General features: G+C 33.6%; 1 protein-coding gene across 4 annotated transcripts in view; it reads right to left on the bottom strand.

Annotated features, from left to right (window-relative positions):
- NOVA1 (NOVA alternative splicing regulator 1) overlaps window positions 1-20,762 on the bottom strand; it is a 146,451-nt gene that overhangs the window by 15,227 nt on the left and 110,462 nt on the right. For 3 of the 4 annotated variants that reach the window (XM_064424077.1, XM_064424079.1, XM_064424080.1), the window contains one exon: window positions 14,338-14,409. The exons of the other annotated variant lie outside the window; for it this stretch is intronic. In XM_064424077.1, the coding sequence (XP_064280147.1) occupies window positions 14,338-14,409 (72 nt within the window). The remainder of the gene's footprint in view (window positions 1-14,337; window positions 14,410-20,762) is intronic. 4 annotated transcript variants of the gene reach the window in all.

Below are 20,762 nucleotides of genomic sequence, written 5' to 3'. Positions count from 1 at the left end.
GATCTAACTTATGAACTCATAGAAGCCACTCCAGTTTCAAAAGTTAATTGATATTCTTGACAGAGAGAGAGGCAAAGTGGGTGCATCTCTTTTTTTTATGCTTTCCCAGTCACAGATCCGTAGATGTTTGGCTCCTCATTAACTCATTATCCAAAGAAGCCTTGCACTGGCTGCTTTCCTGACAAAGCTTCAGAAGGCAAATTCATAAATGAATAGGACATTTCTGCACTCCTCCAGAGAATCCTTTAAAGACTGCATGCATGAGCTTTACAGGTACTCTCCCCAGTAGCAGATCAGCCATAAACTTGCTCTGAATGACATGCTGTATTTTAACTGGAAAACTTGCACTTGATGAGACGTAATCATTGGAATAAATGCTACGGCTAACACATACAAGAGATTTGCTAAGATATTAATAACAAATCTTGGACAGCCTATAACCTAGCAATCAATTTTTCATTGACTTCCAGGAGACTGATGCTTCCTTTTAAAAATTTTATTTTAATTATTTATAATGTTTTTTAATGGACATGTACCTGCAATCTAAGAGAAAACTAACAGTATTTTTGAACAACCCTTTGAATGGAGTATGAGTTTTCAAGATGAAGATGCACTGTTAACATTACAAAGCATCACAGCTATCAACAGTGCCCAGTTTTCAGCATAAACTTGGATAAATGTGGCTAGAGTACACAATTATGTTCTTCTAAAAGAATCAATGCAGAAAATTATATGCATTAGTTATGTCATTTAATTAAATTCAGAGGAAAGAACAGCCAATAGAAATGTGCTAAGGGACTTGCCATTTCTCTGTCAATAACACTTTTCATTGAAACTTTGGAAAAACTAAACCCTGGATATTAGAAATACATTGAGATTTTTATGTTTTGACACTGCTGGCAAGCTCACATTATTTTAACAGCATGCTAAACATTTTCTAAATTAATTTAGGATTTAAATCCAAGCATGAAATCATGTTTCAGCATTACTGGTAAGAATACTGAAAATCAGTCTCTGGAAACCACCTTTAAAAATAATCAATCTTTCTACAGGACTGACAGGACAAAAGAAGGCTAAGAGTTTTATTTTGTTTTCAGAGGATCTTTGCCACAGTTGATTTCTACAAGATATGCACCACAATAATTCAGGAATCATTTAGCAATTCTGAACAAAATTTAAGTTATCAACTATATATCATCTGCAGGAGACCTCTCTTTTGAATGATGTGGAATCAAGGTGAATCAGCACAACCATTTCAATTCTATGGCATGGAAAACAAGGATTTATTTTATGACTATTGAAAAAAGGCGTATTTCTTTCTTGCTGAAAGCTTTTTGTGATGCTTTTGTGGGAGGCTAAAAGAGAGAGTTTGATCATCAGCAAGAGGAACTTTATGGTTACTCATATCAACAGGTTTGCACTTACCAAAGGAAGCAGGTAAAGTGCTCAGAAAATATGACTGTCTTTAGTCCCTTTCTTAAAATACACTGTCTATTTCAATATTTAATATTTTCATGCTTACAAATAGTCCCCAATTTTGCTATCACAGTTATCATATTCTGATATTCTGAAAATTAAAGTTTTAAGTGAGAATCTGTGGGATTGAAAAACTAGATCTTGAAAGATGGAGGTAAAAGAAAGTGTAACTAGTTGAATGTGTTTTGGCTAAATGAACACCTTTGAGTTTTCATGACCATAAAATAAAATAATGATACTAAACCCTAACATCCCCCCCTACACTATTTATAATTAAAATTCTGGGGTAATTACTCTGTTCTCCATAGAAAGGAAGGGGAGACACACATGAATTAAACCCTTGTGGTAACTCTATTAATGTCTCAGGTCCATGAAAATAAGAGCATATTTTTTCTTGTTTTCCCCTACAGACAGTTCTGTATAGCTTCATGGTGTTTTTCACTATAAAAAAATTAAAAAGGAAAAAATAGCACAAAGCTAATGACCAAATGTGTTCCTAAAAACGGTATAAATACAATTTATTTGTTTTGTTTTTACAAAACATCCATTTTGCTTTAGGTATAAACACATGATAAGATGGTAAAGCCAAATAGCTTCTAAAAGGAGGAATATTTTCAACATGCTATGTAACTAAACACAACAATTAAAAAAGCTAGAAAACACCATGAAACAAAACAACAAAAGACCTTCTCATCATTCCCACAGACATATAATTTAATAGAAAAACTTACAGAAAAGTAAATAAATTAAGCAAATATCTGAATATATATCACTACTATAGATACTTTTATATGTACACACAGTACTGAACTATAAATATAGACTGCTATATAAGAATGCCTAATACTTGATTTACTTATAAGTAGAAGCAGTCCTCTTGCACTGAGTATCTAGTGAAAAGTTTCAGCTTAGGCTACTCATTCAGCAGTACCTCTTTAAATAATTTTTTTGCAATTCAGCTTATTTTAAAACCAATGAGAAAACAAAGCCCATGCACAAAGACATGCACATATTTGTACTCTCTACAGACACAATGAGTAGAGCCCCCACTTCCTCACAGGTCCATCATGTCTTAGAATCCCCCAGCTGCAATCATGTCAAAAATAAGTCTGATGCACAGAACAAATGAAATATGTTCTCCTTTCAAAATCTAGGAACAAAACCCACACTCTGTTACAAAATTATTTCAAGGGACTCTCCAACCTTTCTTGGAAACCAGACTTCTCCTCTTAACAATATTATGTACTCTAAATAATATAATTTTAGTCTGAGAAGTATCTTCCATATCCAGTCTATGTATATGTATATGTAACTATATTTAGTTACATATATTTAGGTAAGAAAAGACTGAACAGGGCATTTTTAATGGTGCATCTTGGCATACCCTGGTACCAGTTTTGTACATGCACTTTTATTCCAAGATCACAAAATTAGGTAAAATGAAAGATAAAACTTATACTATCATCAACCAATACACCGAAAATAAATATGGGGCAATAAAAATGACGGAGAGGGAAATCTAGCTTCTGCAAAATGCACCTGGTCTATCTAGATGAACTAGCAAATTAACAGCACCAAGGGTTATGGTTACTTTGAACCCCTGACTTTTCAATAGATACAGCAGCAGAAGCATTCTGTATTAATTAATTCTTAACTAATAAAATATAATTTTGTGTAGCAAGAACTACTCAGTGAAATTCTCAGGGACATTCTCTCATAGATGTTGTTTGAAAATTGGTTTCAAATGAGAAAGGAAGGACAGTAAAACAGAAAACCATGTCTCTCTAGACCATGAAAAATAATAATTATTAGAAATTTTGATTACTAAAAGGACATAGTTTTCTTAGTATGGTTTCCCTAATGGGTGGATGGATAGGTGGCCACATGCAAGTATTGTGCTCAGTTCTGGGCCCCTCCCCTCAAGAAAGAGAATGTGCAGAGAAGGGCAACAATGCTGGTGAAGTGTCTGGAGAGTGAGTCCTATGTGGAGCAGCTGAGGGAGCCCAGAGAAAAGGAGGCTCAAGGGAGACCTTACTGCTCTCTAAAATTCCCTGAAAGAGGGTTGTAGTGAGGTGGGAGTTCAGCCTCTTCTCCCAGGCAGCTAGGGACAGGACAAAAGGAAATGGCCTCAAGTTTTGCCAGGGGAAGTTTAGGCTGGACACGAGAAGGAATTTCTTCAGAGAAAGAGTAATTAAACATTGGAATGAACAGTCCAGGGAGGTGGCGCAGTAACCATCCCTGGTGGTGTTCGAGAAATGACTGGAGGAGGCACTTAGTGTCAAGGTCTGGGCTGACAAGGTGGTGTTACATCACTGGTTGGACTTGATGATGACAGAAAAATATTTTCCAACCTAATTGATTTTGAGATTCTGTGATGTCTCCAAACGTAATAAGCAATGCTACAGGACTCCATAGCTCTCTAATGCTAATAGAGTCTTCTGACAATTCAATTCAAAACTTCCTCTCAGAGCCTAACATTATGTCTCTAAGCAGGATCAGAGAACAGAATAAGGTAAAATCAAACTGTAGGTAGCAGGAAATATATAATTAACTGCAACCTAGCAGTAGATGGCTGGCTTAGAATTTAACATTCACCCCAGCTGATTCATCTCTTTAGTTTATAAGTCTGTCTACTTCCTGGTAAACTTGTAGTTATCTGTGTTTAATCAAGGTAGCCACAAGGAAGCCAGAAGTAACTACTGCTGTGAGAAAAAAAAAAAAAAACAAAAAACCAGGAATAAGTGGAGACAAGACAGAAGTTACCAATTACTTGAGTTAGCAGAGGCAAAAAGTTTGATAGGTGCTAACTCAGGTCAGTTCTACAAGTCAACTTAGATTATAAAAAATCCCTATAATTACAAGAGACAGGTGAAGGTACAATTGAATAGTCCTTATTAAATGTGAAGAGTCTGGATTTAGATCATACATACACAGCTCAGTAGGAAAACTGCATATATTTCTTGTTAAACCACGTATTTGCAAACCATATTGTTTCCCTACATCTGTGCTCTGGGTTATATTTCTCATACAAGGGGAGAAAAATTTAATTAAGGCAATCTATAGACAAGCACTAGGCATAGGCAATACCTGAATATAGATAACTGGCATGTATTAATGATTTTGTATAGAAAATAATCTCACACAAATGTTCATGTGGGGAAAAAAATTACTCCTCATGCAAACTAAGGCTGTGAGGCACAAATATGGCTGTATTAACACATTTACATTATGTGTTTTTATACTTATATTACAAATGTGTACACACACTATGTGTGCGTTAACATGGAAGAATACCTTACACACAGTAAATTTGAAGGCAGCATCTGAGTAAATCTGATTTAAATATCTCTTGTTAAAGACACAATGAAAAATAATTTGCATCCAAGTCTTGCCCTGATCTCAACTACTATGCACAATATACATATTCTTCTGCTTGAACAGCTGACTTTTTTTTTTTTTAGAGAAAAGATACTGAAAAATGTGAGAAGAAAAAAATAAAAAAATTAAAGAACTGTCTCAAAAATGAGATGGAGGTGAGGAAATAAATCGATTTACTAACCATTTTACATTTGTCCCTGTTTTCTATTTAACAAATACTCAATGTGATCCTTTGCATATGTATACTAAATGCATAAATGTATCACTTAAGTTCAGTTTTCAAAACATAACTTTCATCCTGTCAAAGCTGCAGTCTCCTCCTTTCCTTACCCTGATTTACCTGAGTTCCTCTTAACATCAGGCCAGGGTAACTTACAGTTTACTTTGAAATTGGATGCAGTAAAGACAACCATCAGAGTACACACACACATTGTGTACAGCCAATCAGTCTCTTCTGTGACTGCTAATGTAATGTGTATAATTTATTATCTAATTACTTATGACATAATTAAAGCAGAAATTTCTGCAAAACAGCCTCTAAATTGACGGCAAACAAGTGAAATACAACTTGTGAAATGTCTTTAACAAACAACTGTTATTTCCTTCTGTTTGTAAAACAATGTGGTTCTGGACTATATTTACAGTTGTATTAAACATTTTAAACTTATGAACAAATTTTCTGCAAGGAAATGATTATCTTTTTACTTGATTTCTTTTTTTTTCTGCATCACTTAATTATACATGAGCACAGGTCTGTAGATTTTAAGGTATTGTATTTTGGTTCAGTACTTTTTACTATAGTAAAAATTACATTACATTTACATTAATCATAGTCTAATCTATTTCATAAACCAGTTTAATTCCCTAACTGCAGCACTTTAAAAGACCCCACATAGAGACTGCATTTCAGTATCTCATGGGTAGGGGGCAGCTGTTAATTTGTTATCAAAATTACTATAAAGAGGATAAAGTCAATCAATTCTCACTGCATTTACATGTTTTTTAAGTGAAAAATAAAGATAATCATAAAAAGCTGAGAAGCACTGAGCTTATGTACTATGCTACTTAAAAATATTTAAAGAAGAATTGACACTGTAGTGGATTTGCAGGCTTCCAGAAGCTTTAAAGAAATAAAAATCTCAACCAAATTTTTCTAACCCCATCCAAATCACAGGTAGTAAGTTCACTTGAATGAGTAATTTATCACATAGAAGTGTATTATTGTTTGATAAAAATAGTTCAGCAAGACTTTGATCTCCAAGGCTGCATTCACTGAGGTGCCATTTGAGAAGCAGGGGAAAACGGATGAAACAGACAGCAGACCCTCTGTACCTCCAGACTAATACTCCTCAAGGCTGCAAAGATTCAAATGTAAATCACTGGCAGATCACAGGCCAGTGAACCCTTGGACTTAGAGTGACAATAATCCCATTGATCCACTATTTGCAAACCATGCCTCTTAATATCTGGTATTATTTGCCAGAGGTCTAATTTGCTTTCAGGGAAAAAAACCAAACAAACAACTAACCAACCATCCAAAACCAAACCCAAAATCAACAAATGTGAAAATATCTACAAGCCCCAAACCAGGGGATAATACTACTGAATAAGATGCAGTTACATATTGTTTTGATATATTCTATCTGAAATCTAGGGTGCAATGCTTCAGGCAAAGGTCCCAAAAGATGCAGCTAACCTCTGGAAAAGGAAAAACCTTCTACATCTTATTCTCTATAGTGCAATACATCAACCTGCTTCCATGATTTGCAAAGAACATTCCTTTTTCATTCAAATCAGGCAGAGACCTACTACAATTGGTGGCTTTGTCTCACGTCTATATATGACTTCTCACCATCTGATGAGTTCTCAAAGCATGCAGAAGACAGACAATGCATCTAGCAGCCTGCCTCTAGCAAAGTGTAGTGCTACACCTACAAACAGCTTGTGAAAATGAAAGTATTTCAGATAGCAAAAAAGCAGGATCTTCCAGGGCCAGGCCTAATCATGTCTCACTCAACACCTGACAGAAAAACATGGTATTGCCTTTTCTACATTACAGTCTGCTGTAAAGGATCTGTCCTGGTGTAGTAAGCTCTACAGGCTCAGTGTTTCTTTCCACAACCCTTTCATACAATCCTTGATAATATACATTCTGAACTCCCTAAAAGTCACTAAATTAAATTCCAAATAATTGAAAACTTGGAGTCAAACCTTTATGTGACTGATTATGCAGCAGAGAAACAACAAAAAAGTCACCCAGATTTGCATTCTGGAAATTGCTCTGCTCTTCTATTTCCTCCGAGTTGTTCAAACAGCAAAGAAGGCACTTAGTGACTGTACATCTGGGAATATGGCTGGATTTTTCACCCAATAGCAGTTCTGAATGAAACAGTACATCTACCATACTAAATCTGAGTATTAAGAACTCAAAGTCACAGCTAACCTTGGTAAGATCACAGAGTAATGTGTTGGCAATTTCACTCTAGCTTATCTGGGATAGAACGTGAACATGGATATTATTTTGGAATTTTATAACACACTATTCTTTTTAATTTTGTATTGGTAAAGGAATTATACTTTAAAAGGAACACAGAACATGCAGAAATTAAACACACTTTGACAAAGGACATTTGAAAACCTTTATCATATTTTGACAAAGAGAAAAATGTGTGCCCTCCAAAATTTATATGTTTAACGATCATTTTTCCTAAGCAGATAGGACCTTTTCTTAGTATGGGGACATGGAAAAATGCCAAAGCCTATATATCATATCTACAAATATTCATGAATAAAAGAACTTCTTAAATTAAGTGAGGGACTTTTTGAACTCTTAAACAACTTAAATAAGACAAGATGATGATAATCCTAGCAGTCTAAACAGAATGCATTCAATCCAAAAAAGCATCCTCTTTTTACATGTTGACAACAAAATATTTTAAAGTGAATAAAACCCATGAAAGTCATAAATGTACTTAAACAGTAATGATCTCAGCATCTTAACTGAAGCAATAATGACTTAAAATAAATTATTTGAATCAAAAGCAGCTTTCATAAAGTCACACTAAGATTTTTATGTTTTCTAAATCATCTAAGTCTTCATAAACACAGACTTTCTCTTTTTTTTTTCTTTTATATGTGGGGGTTTTGTTTTGTTTTTTACTTTTGGATTTTTATCTATGGAGGGAAAACAATGAAAAAATCTAACAACCAGGTAGAGTTTAAAAGGAGGAGATCAATGAGGAGATATTGATTTAAGACATTTATCCATTTTAATAGAAGGGAATAGTAATTCTGTCTATTATGCTGAGAACATATATCTTTTTGAAAAGGGGATAAAATAGGAAACTAAGTTATTCTAATTATTGCCAAGCATAAAATTCCAACAGGATACATGGAATCACATTTTTATTTACAGGACTGACTGGCAGGTAATTTATGACATCCTATGAATGACATGCCAGTAGTTTTCAGAGACTTAGCAATGAGAATCTACAATTTCCCCATTTCTCAGGAAAGTTCCTGACATTTCTCCTACATTTAAGATAGGAACAGTAAACAGTGACCCTTATAATAGCTGTGCAGTGTGAGAGAAAAAAAGAAAAGAGTATGGAATATGAACCCAAATTACTACCTACATACTTGTCCCAAGGGGAAAAATTGAAACAGGCAATAAGAGTAAAATCCCCAAACTGTATTGCATATAAGATTTTTTAAATTGTTATTTAAACATTTTATATAATTGAAATATATATTCTAAGGAAACAAAGCAGACAAGCACTGAGCTCATATACTGCAAAATACTGGAAAAAACGGTTAAAGGACAAAATAAATACATTGGACAAAACAAATATATTACAGGTAATGTATTAACATGAGGACCTGAAGAAAGTCTACAGTTAGTCCATGGAGGGTAGGTTAATTCTGCTTAGAGTTTAGACATTAAATGAAGGATTCCAGCTGAAAAGAATCAGGAAAGGTTACATCTAAACCACTGGAACCCCTGCTGGAATCCTCTCACATCAACAGGAGAATAATTCTTCCTAGCCTTTTCTAGATATACTGTCTCAAACATTATTTATTATGTGCTATCCACAGTGTGCCATAGGCACCTTGCAATCAAAAAAGGAACTCTCTCTTATTAAACTAAAACAAGCTTGTTCACTAAATACTTTAATCATGGTGCATATAAAACACTGTGTATTTGATAAAGGCTCTTTCAAACAGAATATTAGGTTTGTATTGTAGACCACTGACAGCATCATCTGGATGTAAATAAAATGTCCATATTTATCAGTGATGAATCAGATTGGCTCACAAAAGGTCAAATTGTTATCTCAGAGAATTACCAAAGCAAATATTCTTAATAATCAAATTAAATTTATACCACATTTTTAATTCTATAGCACCTTTTATAAGAATGTTAAATAATTTTATATTGACTTTGATTTTTAATACACAGTACTGAGATTTGGAAAGATCAAGTGATCCATCCAGCATTAGTCAATATGTCAAAGACCTCTAAAGAAAACAGGTTTTCTCAACACTTCCCTAACAACTGACATTAAAATCAGGGAAACAAAAATAGATTAATATTAGAGTTAAAATATCCAAGACACAATATCTTAAATAAGCCTCATACCAAATTTCCAAATTGAGATAACATCTCACTGACCTACGATGGCTATTGAGTATCCTGGGATCATCATTAAAGCTCAGTATTTGTGTACTAACATTAAAATACTAATTAAGAAATCATTTCAAGCTGGGTATTATACATACTTTAAAGATCCATGTCCTAATGATAACAGAAGACTGAAACAAAGCTTTCTTTCCTATCTCTTCCTCCTCCCACAAGAAGTTATGTCAAATGTGAGTCCATCAACCCTTTAAAAGCTACCAGTATGCTTTATGGATTGCCTTTATTTTCAGATTCTACCTTTCTGTGAGGAATGAAAAGATGAAACTTCTGCAAGCAATTTTGCATCAGGGATAGGGCGGTTCATTAAAGTCAGAGAGGGAGATCGGGTGCATCGATCATTAAAATATCAATTCATCTCCCAGTCTCTAGTTATATCTGTACTATTATATCACATTGCAAGCTATAGACTTTGCCTAAAATAATGAGGCAATATGAGCCAAAAGCACAAATTCCAAATACCAGGATTTTAATAGCCATATGCTCGTGCTGTACCTGCTGAGTACAGGCAGTTCCAAGAACACTGGCTCAGTCCCATCATGTGAAAAGGTTGAAAAGTATTATTTATTACAGACATTGCAGCAACAAGATGAGATATAAATGCTCAAACAAAAAAAGCAAACCCGAGAACTGAATGAACAAAATCTACACCTATCTGCACTCCACAAAATTTGTATTACATTGTACTAAATGATACAAGAAGATTTTCAGGTGCAAGAACAAAGCAGCCAAATTGAAGGTATAATTGTAAAAAATACAAATGCCATGGCAAAAAATAGTGCTATTAAAAAAGCAAAAATAAAAGGTTTATATAGTAAGTTAATGACTCAAAGTTTGCTATGATAAATCCTATTTTATTGCTAAGCTTAAGCCTATCTAAATTGTAAGACAAGGAAAAAGGCCTCTTAGCCATTACTCTCCTGACTCACTAATAAGTGTGGATGTGTGTTTTGGCCCTTTTATTCTCTTAAGCCAGTAGCAAAGGTCAGCAGTGGTACCAACTTCATGGCAAAAGGGAGGACTGGAGAAGAAGACATGCAAGTGTCCTCTACAGGTATACATCAAATAGGCAAAGGAGAAATAAAAGCTTAGCTTTATGTGTTTCTCCCTCTAAAATTAAAGTAACCTCAGTAAAGCAGGCAGTAAAATAAAAAAAAAAATCTTTAAATAAATATTTAAAGAAAATAAAGTAAATAAGTAAAAATATGTTGAGTTTAAATATAGAAATACTAGTCTATCTAAAGTCAACTGCTAAAATAATAATTAAAACTTGTACCTTCACTGGGTTCTACAGAGGAAAAATAAGCATGTTCTATATGATGTTTAGTGCATTATTTATCACTTTAAAGATGAAATTACCTCTTGAAGTGTACTTTGGAGAAGCCAAATTGATTTCCTCCTTCTTAAATAAAAGCAAAGCTATATTCTGCCAGCTCCAGGGGCATCAGCAGAACATTTTCACTGCTATAGCTATATGTCTATCAGTGTTTGGCTATAAACAAAGCTAATCAAGTTTGTGAGGGTGTAACAGAAGCTTAGAAAGACTATAACAGAAGTATAGAAAGATTGAGTTAGTTTCAGCAATAGGCAGACAGAAGGGGGGAAAAAAAGAGTTATTGGAAATTTTATTGCCTCTAATTCTATTGCATCTTTGGTTCCTTCTTCCTTGGGATGTTTGCAGTGTAGGATTTTTAATGCGAATAAATGTCCAATTTTGTTCCACTGAAAAAATAAACAAAATATTCACAAGAATAATACTGACACATGTATAACTTCCCGGAACAAAGAACTAAAGAGAAAAACACTTCCAGTGAAGAGGTTTCTGTTGCACCCAAGGCAATTCAGTATAATGCAAAACATGACAGTTCTAAAGAAAATTTTCTTCCACTAGATAAGGCATTTTTAGAGACTATCCTCTCCTTGAGAATCATAAAACAAGTAGTTCATGAACACTGGATTTTTCCAAAAACAATTCATCAAAAGCTGATACTGCCATACAAAAGAGTTATGACCTCATCTGAATGGAGGCAAAGTGAGTCATTAAAAGGAAGATCTAATACACACCAGATTTCCTGCCTAGCTTCCTCTGACCTCTGTTGGCAGAGCTATTTTCTTCTTGTATTAAAAAGCATGTCTAGAAATTGTTCAAGCTCTGTCAGGGGAACACAACTGACACGCTTGTACAGCACAAGGCTCGCATCAGCTGTTCTCATAAAGCACAGACTTGACAATTCTCTAACTGCAATGACTTATGGGGGAGTCCTCCAGCCCAGCTTAAAAATCTCACTCCAACAGCAACCCAGCATAATGTACTGTTTAAAGCTTGCTTAATCACCTTTCTAATCTTTAACATATCTTCTCATGATTAAAACACTACATAAATTTGAATGATCTTAAACCTAATATGCTGCCTTATCCACACAACAGAGTGTGCTGTGAATTCATCTTACAGCTTAATGCTGACTTTCCTGACATCCATCCAGTTAACTAAGCTCTCTCGTGTTATCATAATATACCATCTTGTGAGCAAACCCATACCTGAACGGTTATTTTCTATTGAGAGCCATCTTACACAGCCACATATCAAAACAAACATTTACTATTGTTCTCTGATACTCTCCTGTTGGGAGTTCATGTGGCTGCCGACAGGTTTGAGATGATTGTGTTGGAACCTATTTCTATGTGACAGCCGCAGTGCAGATACTTGTGGATACTCTGGTGCTGAATGCTAATCACCACTACAGCCTGGGAACAATTGCCAGTGACGTCACTTATCACCAGAATGAACAGAAAGGCCTTAATTGCCTTATCATGTGCTTTGTGCTTGCTGCTGGAGTGGCTAGAAATCACTAGAAAATATGAGAAGGGATAAAATAATCATAAACCTGTACAAGTTTCAATAGTTAATAATAAAAGCAGTTCCAAAAGTCAATTAAGGAACGCATTACTCTTCATCATATATACAGTTTTGATGCTGTTCAAAAAAGGTCTTGATTACTCGTACGAAAACTGAATTGAACACAGGTTATGAATAAAATGCATTAAAATATGTAATTTGGGATACAGACAGGACACAAAGCATATATGTCACTTAGCCTGTGAATTTAGCTATATTACTTGACAATATTCTCATAGAACAACTTTCTATAAACATAAGTATTTTTAGCTATTGAAAGGTCATTTAAAGTTTATACACTACACTATAATTCTGATAACATAAAATTCATAGAACAGATGCAAAGTAGGTGCTTCTCTTATGCTAATTAACATGCTCAAATTGTATATCCTGCAAATAAAAGCATTTCTTCCTTTTTCTCTAAATAAAGATCATCAGGATATACTTAAAAAAGTGTGAAAGAAAAATAGTAAGAACCCTTTAAAAAACAATCTCTACACTCATTTTCAAAACCTTCTAATTAAAATAAACGAAATACTGAAATTAAGAGAGGGAGAATAAAAGCTGAACAGAGCTCATAAAACATCCCTAGGTGTTGGCAAAGATTTCATCTTTGTCATTTAATGATGATGAAGCCAAGTAACTGTTGCTGGAATGGAAGCAGGCTGATGAAGAAGGCTTTTAAGTTGAAGTCAAGGATATCACAACCTTTATTTTTCTTAGTAGTGCCTCTATCTATACAATTTCTTTCTAAATTCCATTACTTTCTGTGTTTGACACCACCTTCAATAAATGTCATGTGTTGATCAAAAGTATAATGCTTTAATACGCTTCCGTTCATGTGAAATTGTTTGTTCATATACCAGCAAGTTCTAAGCAGTTAAAAAAAATAATCAGAGAATCAGTAATTAATAACAGTGTTAACTTTCAGGGGAAATTAGCTTGTGAAGTAAACTTTTCTCATATTTGATGTTATTTAGGCAAGATCTGATAGCAACATTCAGCTGTGGGAACAGACTGTGGGAACTCAGCATATACTAAATACTTACATTATTCAAATACAAAAGTACATTCAGTTTAACACTACATCAAAAATAAATAAGATATTTTTTAAGCATGAATAAGTTCTACAAAGCATGGTATGTAGCAATTTTTTACGACTTTTATAGGGAAGATGAAAATAATATGATAATTTGTGGACACAATCAACTGGACATGGACTTTTCCAGTTAAAATAAAAATAAATCAGTAGAATAAACATGCTGCTAAAAGGACACTTTATGCATTTAAAAATGTGATATGAATTAAACTTCGATGTGTTTAGCATGTTTTTAGAGAGATTTAATTTTACTTAATTCTTCATCATTAAATTTTCATTTAAAATATTTAAATTTAAATAATGCCCCTATGTTACTGTTCACAAACATTTCAAAATTCTGCAATTAAGAAGTCAGTTTGCCATTGCTGTGTTGAATTCCAGCTATTTAAGCATGGGTTTAGGGGTAATTCTATTATAATTTAAAACTGATCCAGGAAGTAAATACGCATGTGCATATATACACAAACATATATAAACCAAGAGTTACTCTGTCTACAAACACACCAGTTTTGTACCCTTGCAATTTATCAAATGGAAAAAAAAACAACCCAACTATTTTAAAAGATACTTTGCTTTCATCAGAGATTTTAATGAAGCCCACCAAAACAAATTAAAATAAGCAAATTATTTTTCCATTTACTTTACCAATTTCTAACAAGAGTTAGATATCTATGGTTATGGGTGTATATATGTGAATGAACGAATAAATCCTTAACCCACCATATCTTTTTCTCCAGTTTGCAAGCTGTCACCCGTGAAAAGTATGGTGTAGATGGTAGGATGATACTGTACCTGATTGGCTCTGGAGGTGGTCATGGGATCAGATGGAGAGGACTTGGTGGTAGTTGGGGAAGATGGCAATGTCTGGGAACAAAGCAGTTCAGGAGCAAATCAACCTTTACAAGCCTTAGACTGAACAGTTAAAAAAATAAATAAACCAACAAAATAACATAACCAGAAAATTAAAAGAAATAAAAAATGCCTAAGACAAAATCTTTCTCCTACTCATTGGAACTTAATGGAATTTAAAGTCAATTGGATAAATAATGCATGTAAATATGCATGCTTATGCATGTAAAAACAAATTCATGACTTGAAATCAAGATGGTGAACTCACATAAATACTCAAAAATATGCTGACCACATGAGGAATATATTCTTTCCTCTCTCATCCTCTTGGGGAAAATGAAGACTATAAGTAAAGAAAAATTCCAGCAAGTTCAATGAGCACACTAGAAACAGTTATCAGTCTATGAACAAACAAGGCCAATGTCTGAAAGAAGCTGAGACATTTACTCTGGCACTTTATAAAGCACCATTCTACAGTAAAGAGTTAGAGCCAGCAAACTGTGTTCCATACCTTACAACAGTTACGCTGAAGCTACCGAGTTTCTGGCAATATTCTAACTGCTAAAATATTCATTGATCTTTTTTAATCTAGAAGCAGGTGAAAAAATGTAAGCATCAATCTTGTGATGGATGAACAAGCAACTAATACCTTCATAACAAATAACTACAAAATATTTATGATTAGTCTTAAAAACGTTCATTTAGTTGAGCAAAGGTCAATAGCTTATTACAGTTCTGTGTTCAAAATAAACACAAAAAAGAATTAGGAGTCATATTTATTGATAATCTTTTCTAAATAATATACATATGCTTAACATTAGTTCTTGAACATATTAAAAAAGCACTGCTCTGTTTAAAAATTTTATATACACATTTCTCCTTTAAAAGTATTAGATCGTGACAGAAAAACTCTTCTATTCTTTTTATAAATGTAGTAAAAAAGTAAAATTCCAATTTTCAAAACACAACATACAATACTTATTCAAAGCATGTTTGTGACATCTTTTCAATATATAAATATTATATCAAAAATTACACTATTTTTATGTCAAGAAATAAGTGTTAAAGTGCTATACAGTGGAATTTATCATATGCTAATATAGTTACTAACCAAAACTATTTAGAAATAAATAAAGCAAAATTTCACACTTTTAGCAGTTCTGTTACTTACAATCATTGACAGTCCCTCATAAAATAGGTATACATACTTTTGCACTAAAACTCTTAATGCATATGAGAAAGCTGGGACACTGTGAATGCATAAAGTTATGTATTAGCAAAATATGGGCTTGTACATATGCACACACAAATATTTTAGATGTATGTTAAACAGTATGAAGATCCATTTTTCATAGTTTGTACATAAACAGGCAGTCAAAACAGGAAAAATAAAACCTTAAGAAACAGATCCCTATTTTGTGCTTCCAACTTCTTACTCATTGTAAAATAATAAAAACAAATTAAAACAGTTTAAGCACCAACTGGGACTCTCATGATGGTTATGTAGAAAATATCACGTATAGGACCTTATAAAAAATATGCAGCTTGGCAAACTGCTATTGGTCAGCAGGCATCCCACACTGTAAAAATCAAGGCAATTATAAAGTATTCTCCCATGTCTTTATGTACCAAACATGGGACCATCATGAGGGGTCCATTTGTGAGGGTCTAGAATTATTTAGCAAAAGATGTGTCTGATTCCACAGTAGTACATGGCTAAGCTTGTTCAGATATAGCATTATATTTCTGATTTTAGTGAGATGATGCAGTATTTCTCTTACCAAAGTCTGAAATTGCAATGAACTGATTTTTATCTTTTAAGTCTAAACAGGAAAAAAATACAAAAACACAACCCAAAACAAAACAAAACAAAAAAATCCCAACTAAAAATAATGGAAAATTGTTTATACTTCCAATTTTTTTAGATTTTCTTTATTGTAGCTAAGTATTAAACTTCCATTCTGAAATCCCCAAAATAAAAAAAAAGCTAATATACTTTGACTAAAATATTTCAGAAAACAGATAGTTTGTGTTATCAACACTACTGCTAACTAGCACATATGCTACTGTATGTTGTTTTGGTATGCTAGGTTGCTTATTAAAAGGAAAAATAGTTTGTTCTTCACAGTCATTATCAAACTTAACTAGTGGATTTATAGGGAAATATGTAGAACACTTCAACACTGGATAATGACAATCACTGATACCACAGATGATTTATGAAACTGGAAACATCTCAGATTTCATTTCATATCAATCTTCCTAAAGCACAGAAATATATGGCCATGATGAAAAAGGGAGTGGCAATAATCATTTCAGGTGACTGTTGAACTATAACATCTACTAAGTAGAAGCACTTCATTATTTATTTTAGCAAAAGCTTGCTTAAAATACAATGGAAAAAACCAGATTAATAAATTTAAAAGCAAAGACTGTATTAATGATCAATAATCAACTATGAGAAACACTTTTTATTTTTAAAAAAGGCTAAATACTGAAAATAATTATTTTTTGTCTTGTGTTTTTGGTGCTTTGTTCCTTTGTATAACAGGTTGTTTGTATTTGAGGCTTGATCTCTCTTACACTGTTTACTGACATAACTACTTTTATTTTTATATATATATACATATATACACACACAAACACGTATATATATAAAAAATAATTGACAGTGTTTTGTAAGAATTAATCTCTTTTCAAGCTTCCATGTAATTCTGAAGATACATCTATTTATTTCTCTCATATCAAAATAACACAAAGTGATTTTTCAAACATTAAAAAGTCATCACCAGAAACAGGCATTTGGAGTTTGTATTGAACTTTCACTGGCTGATAAGTATTATACAGTCTCAATTGCTTTGCAAAAACGTTTCAGCAAAATTGCTTTGTAAAGAAGTTAGATAGATCTCAATATTCTGACTTACTATGCAGCATAGAATGTTTTGAGGTTTTGCTTTTAAACTGGCAAATCTTTTGCATTAAGCAAGCAGTCAAATTTAGTAGTTAGTTTTCTGACAATGAGACGTATAAACAGGTTAGAAATTGTAAGATGAATTTACATTACAAGTTTCAAATTTTGAGTCTGCTACTTCCATATGGTAATTGAGGATTTCCTGAAATTGCAGGTCGGCTACTGACAATGTTATAGGAAAAAAAGTTAGAATTTCTACCACACACCACTACTAAAACTTGCAGAGTGTTTTTTAAGGTGTTTCTTGAATAGTATAATCTAAGCCATGATGAAATTAAACTTCTCTGCTTTCTTAAATACTATTACCTTTCCTACTAGTTATGAGACAATTAATGAGTTACAGGTTACAGGGTTGTTTGTTCCAACTTTACCATTCTAGAACGCGTATTTGAGAAAACAGATTTTAAGTACTTAAAAAGGAGCCTAATTTTTAAAATAAAATTCTATTTTAGTAATATTTGAGTTGTAGCATCTTCTGAAACTACTTTTTTGTGCTCAAGCATTGACTATACTGAGACTTCTCTCAGCGAGCACAATACACCAAAGGGTGTGCAGAAATATGGTCAAATCACATTTCCATTCTTGATATTTTTTGATTAACAGAGTGAAGACATAGCTGTACCATAGCAATATAGATACATGCAGTCCATCTGCATGGTGTTTCAAAAGGTCTCAGAGTACTCTTTTGGTTACTATGACACCCTTATATACATATTTACACTAAAGAAATTTCAATACTTACACCATGGGTAATAAATAATAAAACTGTACTGAGACAATCAACTCTCAGTACTTACTAGTATATTTATATATTTTTGACTAGAAAGAAAAGGGAGAAAATTAAATATTATTTGAAATGGGGTTACAGACATGAAAGCATAGAAAAAATATAATTTAAATGTGAAGGTGAGACTGTATTTACAGCTTACCATTTTCTAGTTTCTCACAAGAGCTTTCAAAAAAGGGAGATCTTGGTAATAACATTACCGGCAATAAATAACTATTAAGACTAACCTAATACTAAGTTTCAGTCCTGCATATATTAATATTGGTGCTTTTAATCACTGAAATTACTGTGATAAAACCAATTTGCTTAAGTTGATATTTTAATGCAATTTAGGAAAAGGTGTTATGTTTGAAAAAAAATGTATTAAATAGCTTAAGACCTTCTGCAGTTAAAATGAAATAGAGAACTGCAAGGCCCCACTGTTCTGAACAACCTACAAGACTGACTTACTAGGCTTTCAACAATATCAGAGACAAACCTTTCTTAACAGACTCCTGCTTTGCTAAACAGAGAGTCTTCTTCACATCTGCTGTGATCTCCTTTAATCTGTAACTCTGCCGAAAGATTCATATCTTGGAGATGACTGTATGAATAAATAACACATTTCAAAAAATATAATTTGGATAAAGGATTAATAACGTGCTGACAATTCAGACTGTAAAAAGGCTACTTTGATGACTTCAGTGATCTATTTTTTCTTCCTACCTTTTTGTTTCTGTAAAGAACAAATAAATTTTGATTGTATTTCAGTCTCTTTGCATTTAGTTTTGCTTTTGAGTAGAAGAAGAGACAGGGCATAGGGAAATACAGAGAGACTAAGAGGTAACTCATCTGTATTTATGAACTCATGGGAACCTGACTTTGAGAAAGGAAATAAGTATGGTTAAATATGACCGTGAAGAAAGATTATCTCATGTTTTGTCCATGACAAGATGGGATAAGAAGCTTGAAGCAAACCACCAGGTTCCATTTGGATCACCAGAGCAATTCTGGATGAAAGGAAAAATTTAGAATTACTATTACAGCAAAAGGGACAAAAAAGAATGAGGACCTCCTCCTTCATCAAAACTTGTCACAGCAACACAGAACTACTATGAGATCTGGCGCTGTTACATGGAAATAACAGTAAACTGAAGTATGTAACTAGGCACAGCCATGAGAAAGCCTATAAGATACGGGTTTAAGATTCATTCTAAAAGAGAAGGTTACCTCTTCATTCTGGGATGTTTTGGGATACAGAAAGATACACCAAAACTGCAAAGCCATCAGAAGGCATGAGAAAATGTAAGAATTTTCTGAAGAACCAAAACGCTACTGAAAATTGATGTGAAGTTGAATGCTGCTGTTCATCCCCAAAAAAAATATTCTATTCTCATTCCACTTTTGAAGCACAGAAAAATTAATAAACAGCTACAAAGTTGACTGCATTCATAGACAAAATTTTGCATAAATACTGAGATTATATTCAACATTGCTGAAACGAAACAGAAAATAGAACTAGTGATCTGCCAGCAGAATTAAGCACATGAGGGACAGGATAAAGTACACATATTTTTATGGAAGACAAAACTTTTGCAACTGGATTCAACATACAGAACTAAATAGCTTTTTTTTGTTCTTGCATCTTGTGAAGACCCCTGCATATCTTATGACAACTGGTGTGGTTTTTCACCTCTGTTCACAAAAGAAAAAAGTTTATGATAAGTTTTTAACTAGATGAAAAGATGACACCATGATTTATGAAGTTACTTATTTTTTGTTTAAATGAAAACTTTAATTTTCTCATATTATACAGTTTAGTAAGATTCATCTAGGTGACAGACTTTTTTCAATGGATGATAAAGAAAAGAAAGGTTTCTCATAAAGGATGGGCTTTTTAAGAAACAAATGACAGCTTCTTAAGGAAGAAAGACTCTGAGAATATTGATGGATTAAGAATTGAATACAATCCAGCAATGTGCACATGCAGGCCAGAAAGAAAATTGCACGCTAGGCTGCACCAGAAGTGTGTCTAGGAGGATGAGAAGTGATTCTGTCCCTCTGCTCTAGTGAGACTGTCCACCTCTGGGGCTCTCAGGATAGGAGAGACATGAACCTGCTGGAGAAGAACCAGAATAGGTCCACAAAGATGATCAGTGACAGGTGCACATCCCCTCTGAAGACAGGCTGAGAGAATTGGCATTGTTTATTCTAGAGACGGGAAAGCTTCTTGGAGACCTTAGAGCAGACTTTCATCACTTAAAGGGGGCCTATAGGAAAGACTGGGACAGACTTTTTATCAGATAGAGTAGTGATTGGACAAGGGATGAGGTTTTTAAACTGGAACAGGTAGATCTAGATTAGATATTAGAGGGAAACCTTACTGTGATGGTGGTGAGGCACCATAAGAGGTTGACCAGAGAAATTGTGGATGATCCATACTAGGAACTGTTCAAAGGATAAGGCAACCTGGTCTAGTGTTCCTGGCACAGGGGTTGGATCCAGATGACCTTTAATTTGCCTTCCAACTAAAACCATTCCATGATTCTATGAAGTCTACTGAGACTTTATAGTCTGAAGAACTCATAATCCAAACCAACAACCCTCTCCTCCATTTAAGCCAATATTTTC

The sequence above is a fragment of the Passer domesticus genome, chromosome 6 (assembly GCF_036417665.1).
Source record: "Passer domesticus isolate bPasDom1 chromosome 6, bPasDom1.hap1, whole genome shotgun sequence".
NCBI lineage: Eukaryota > Metazoa > Chordata > Aves > Passeriformes > Passeridae > Passer > Passer domesticus.
This window is presented reverse-complemented; position numbering and strand designations above follow the sequence as displayed.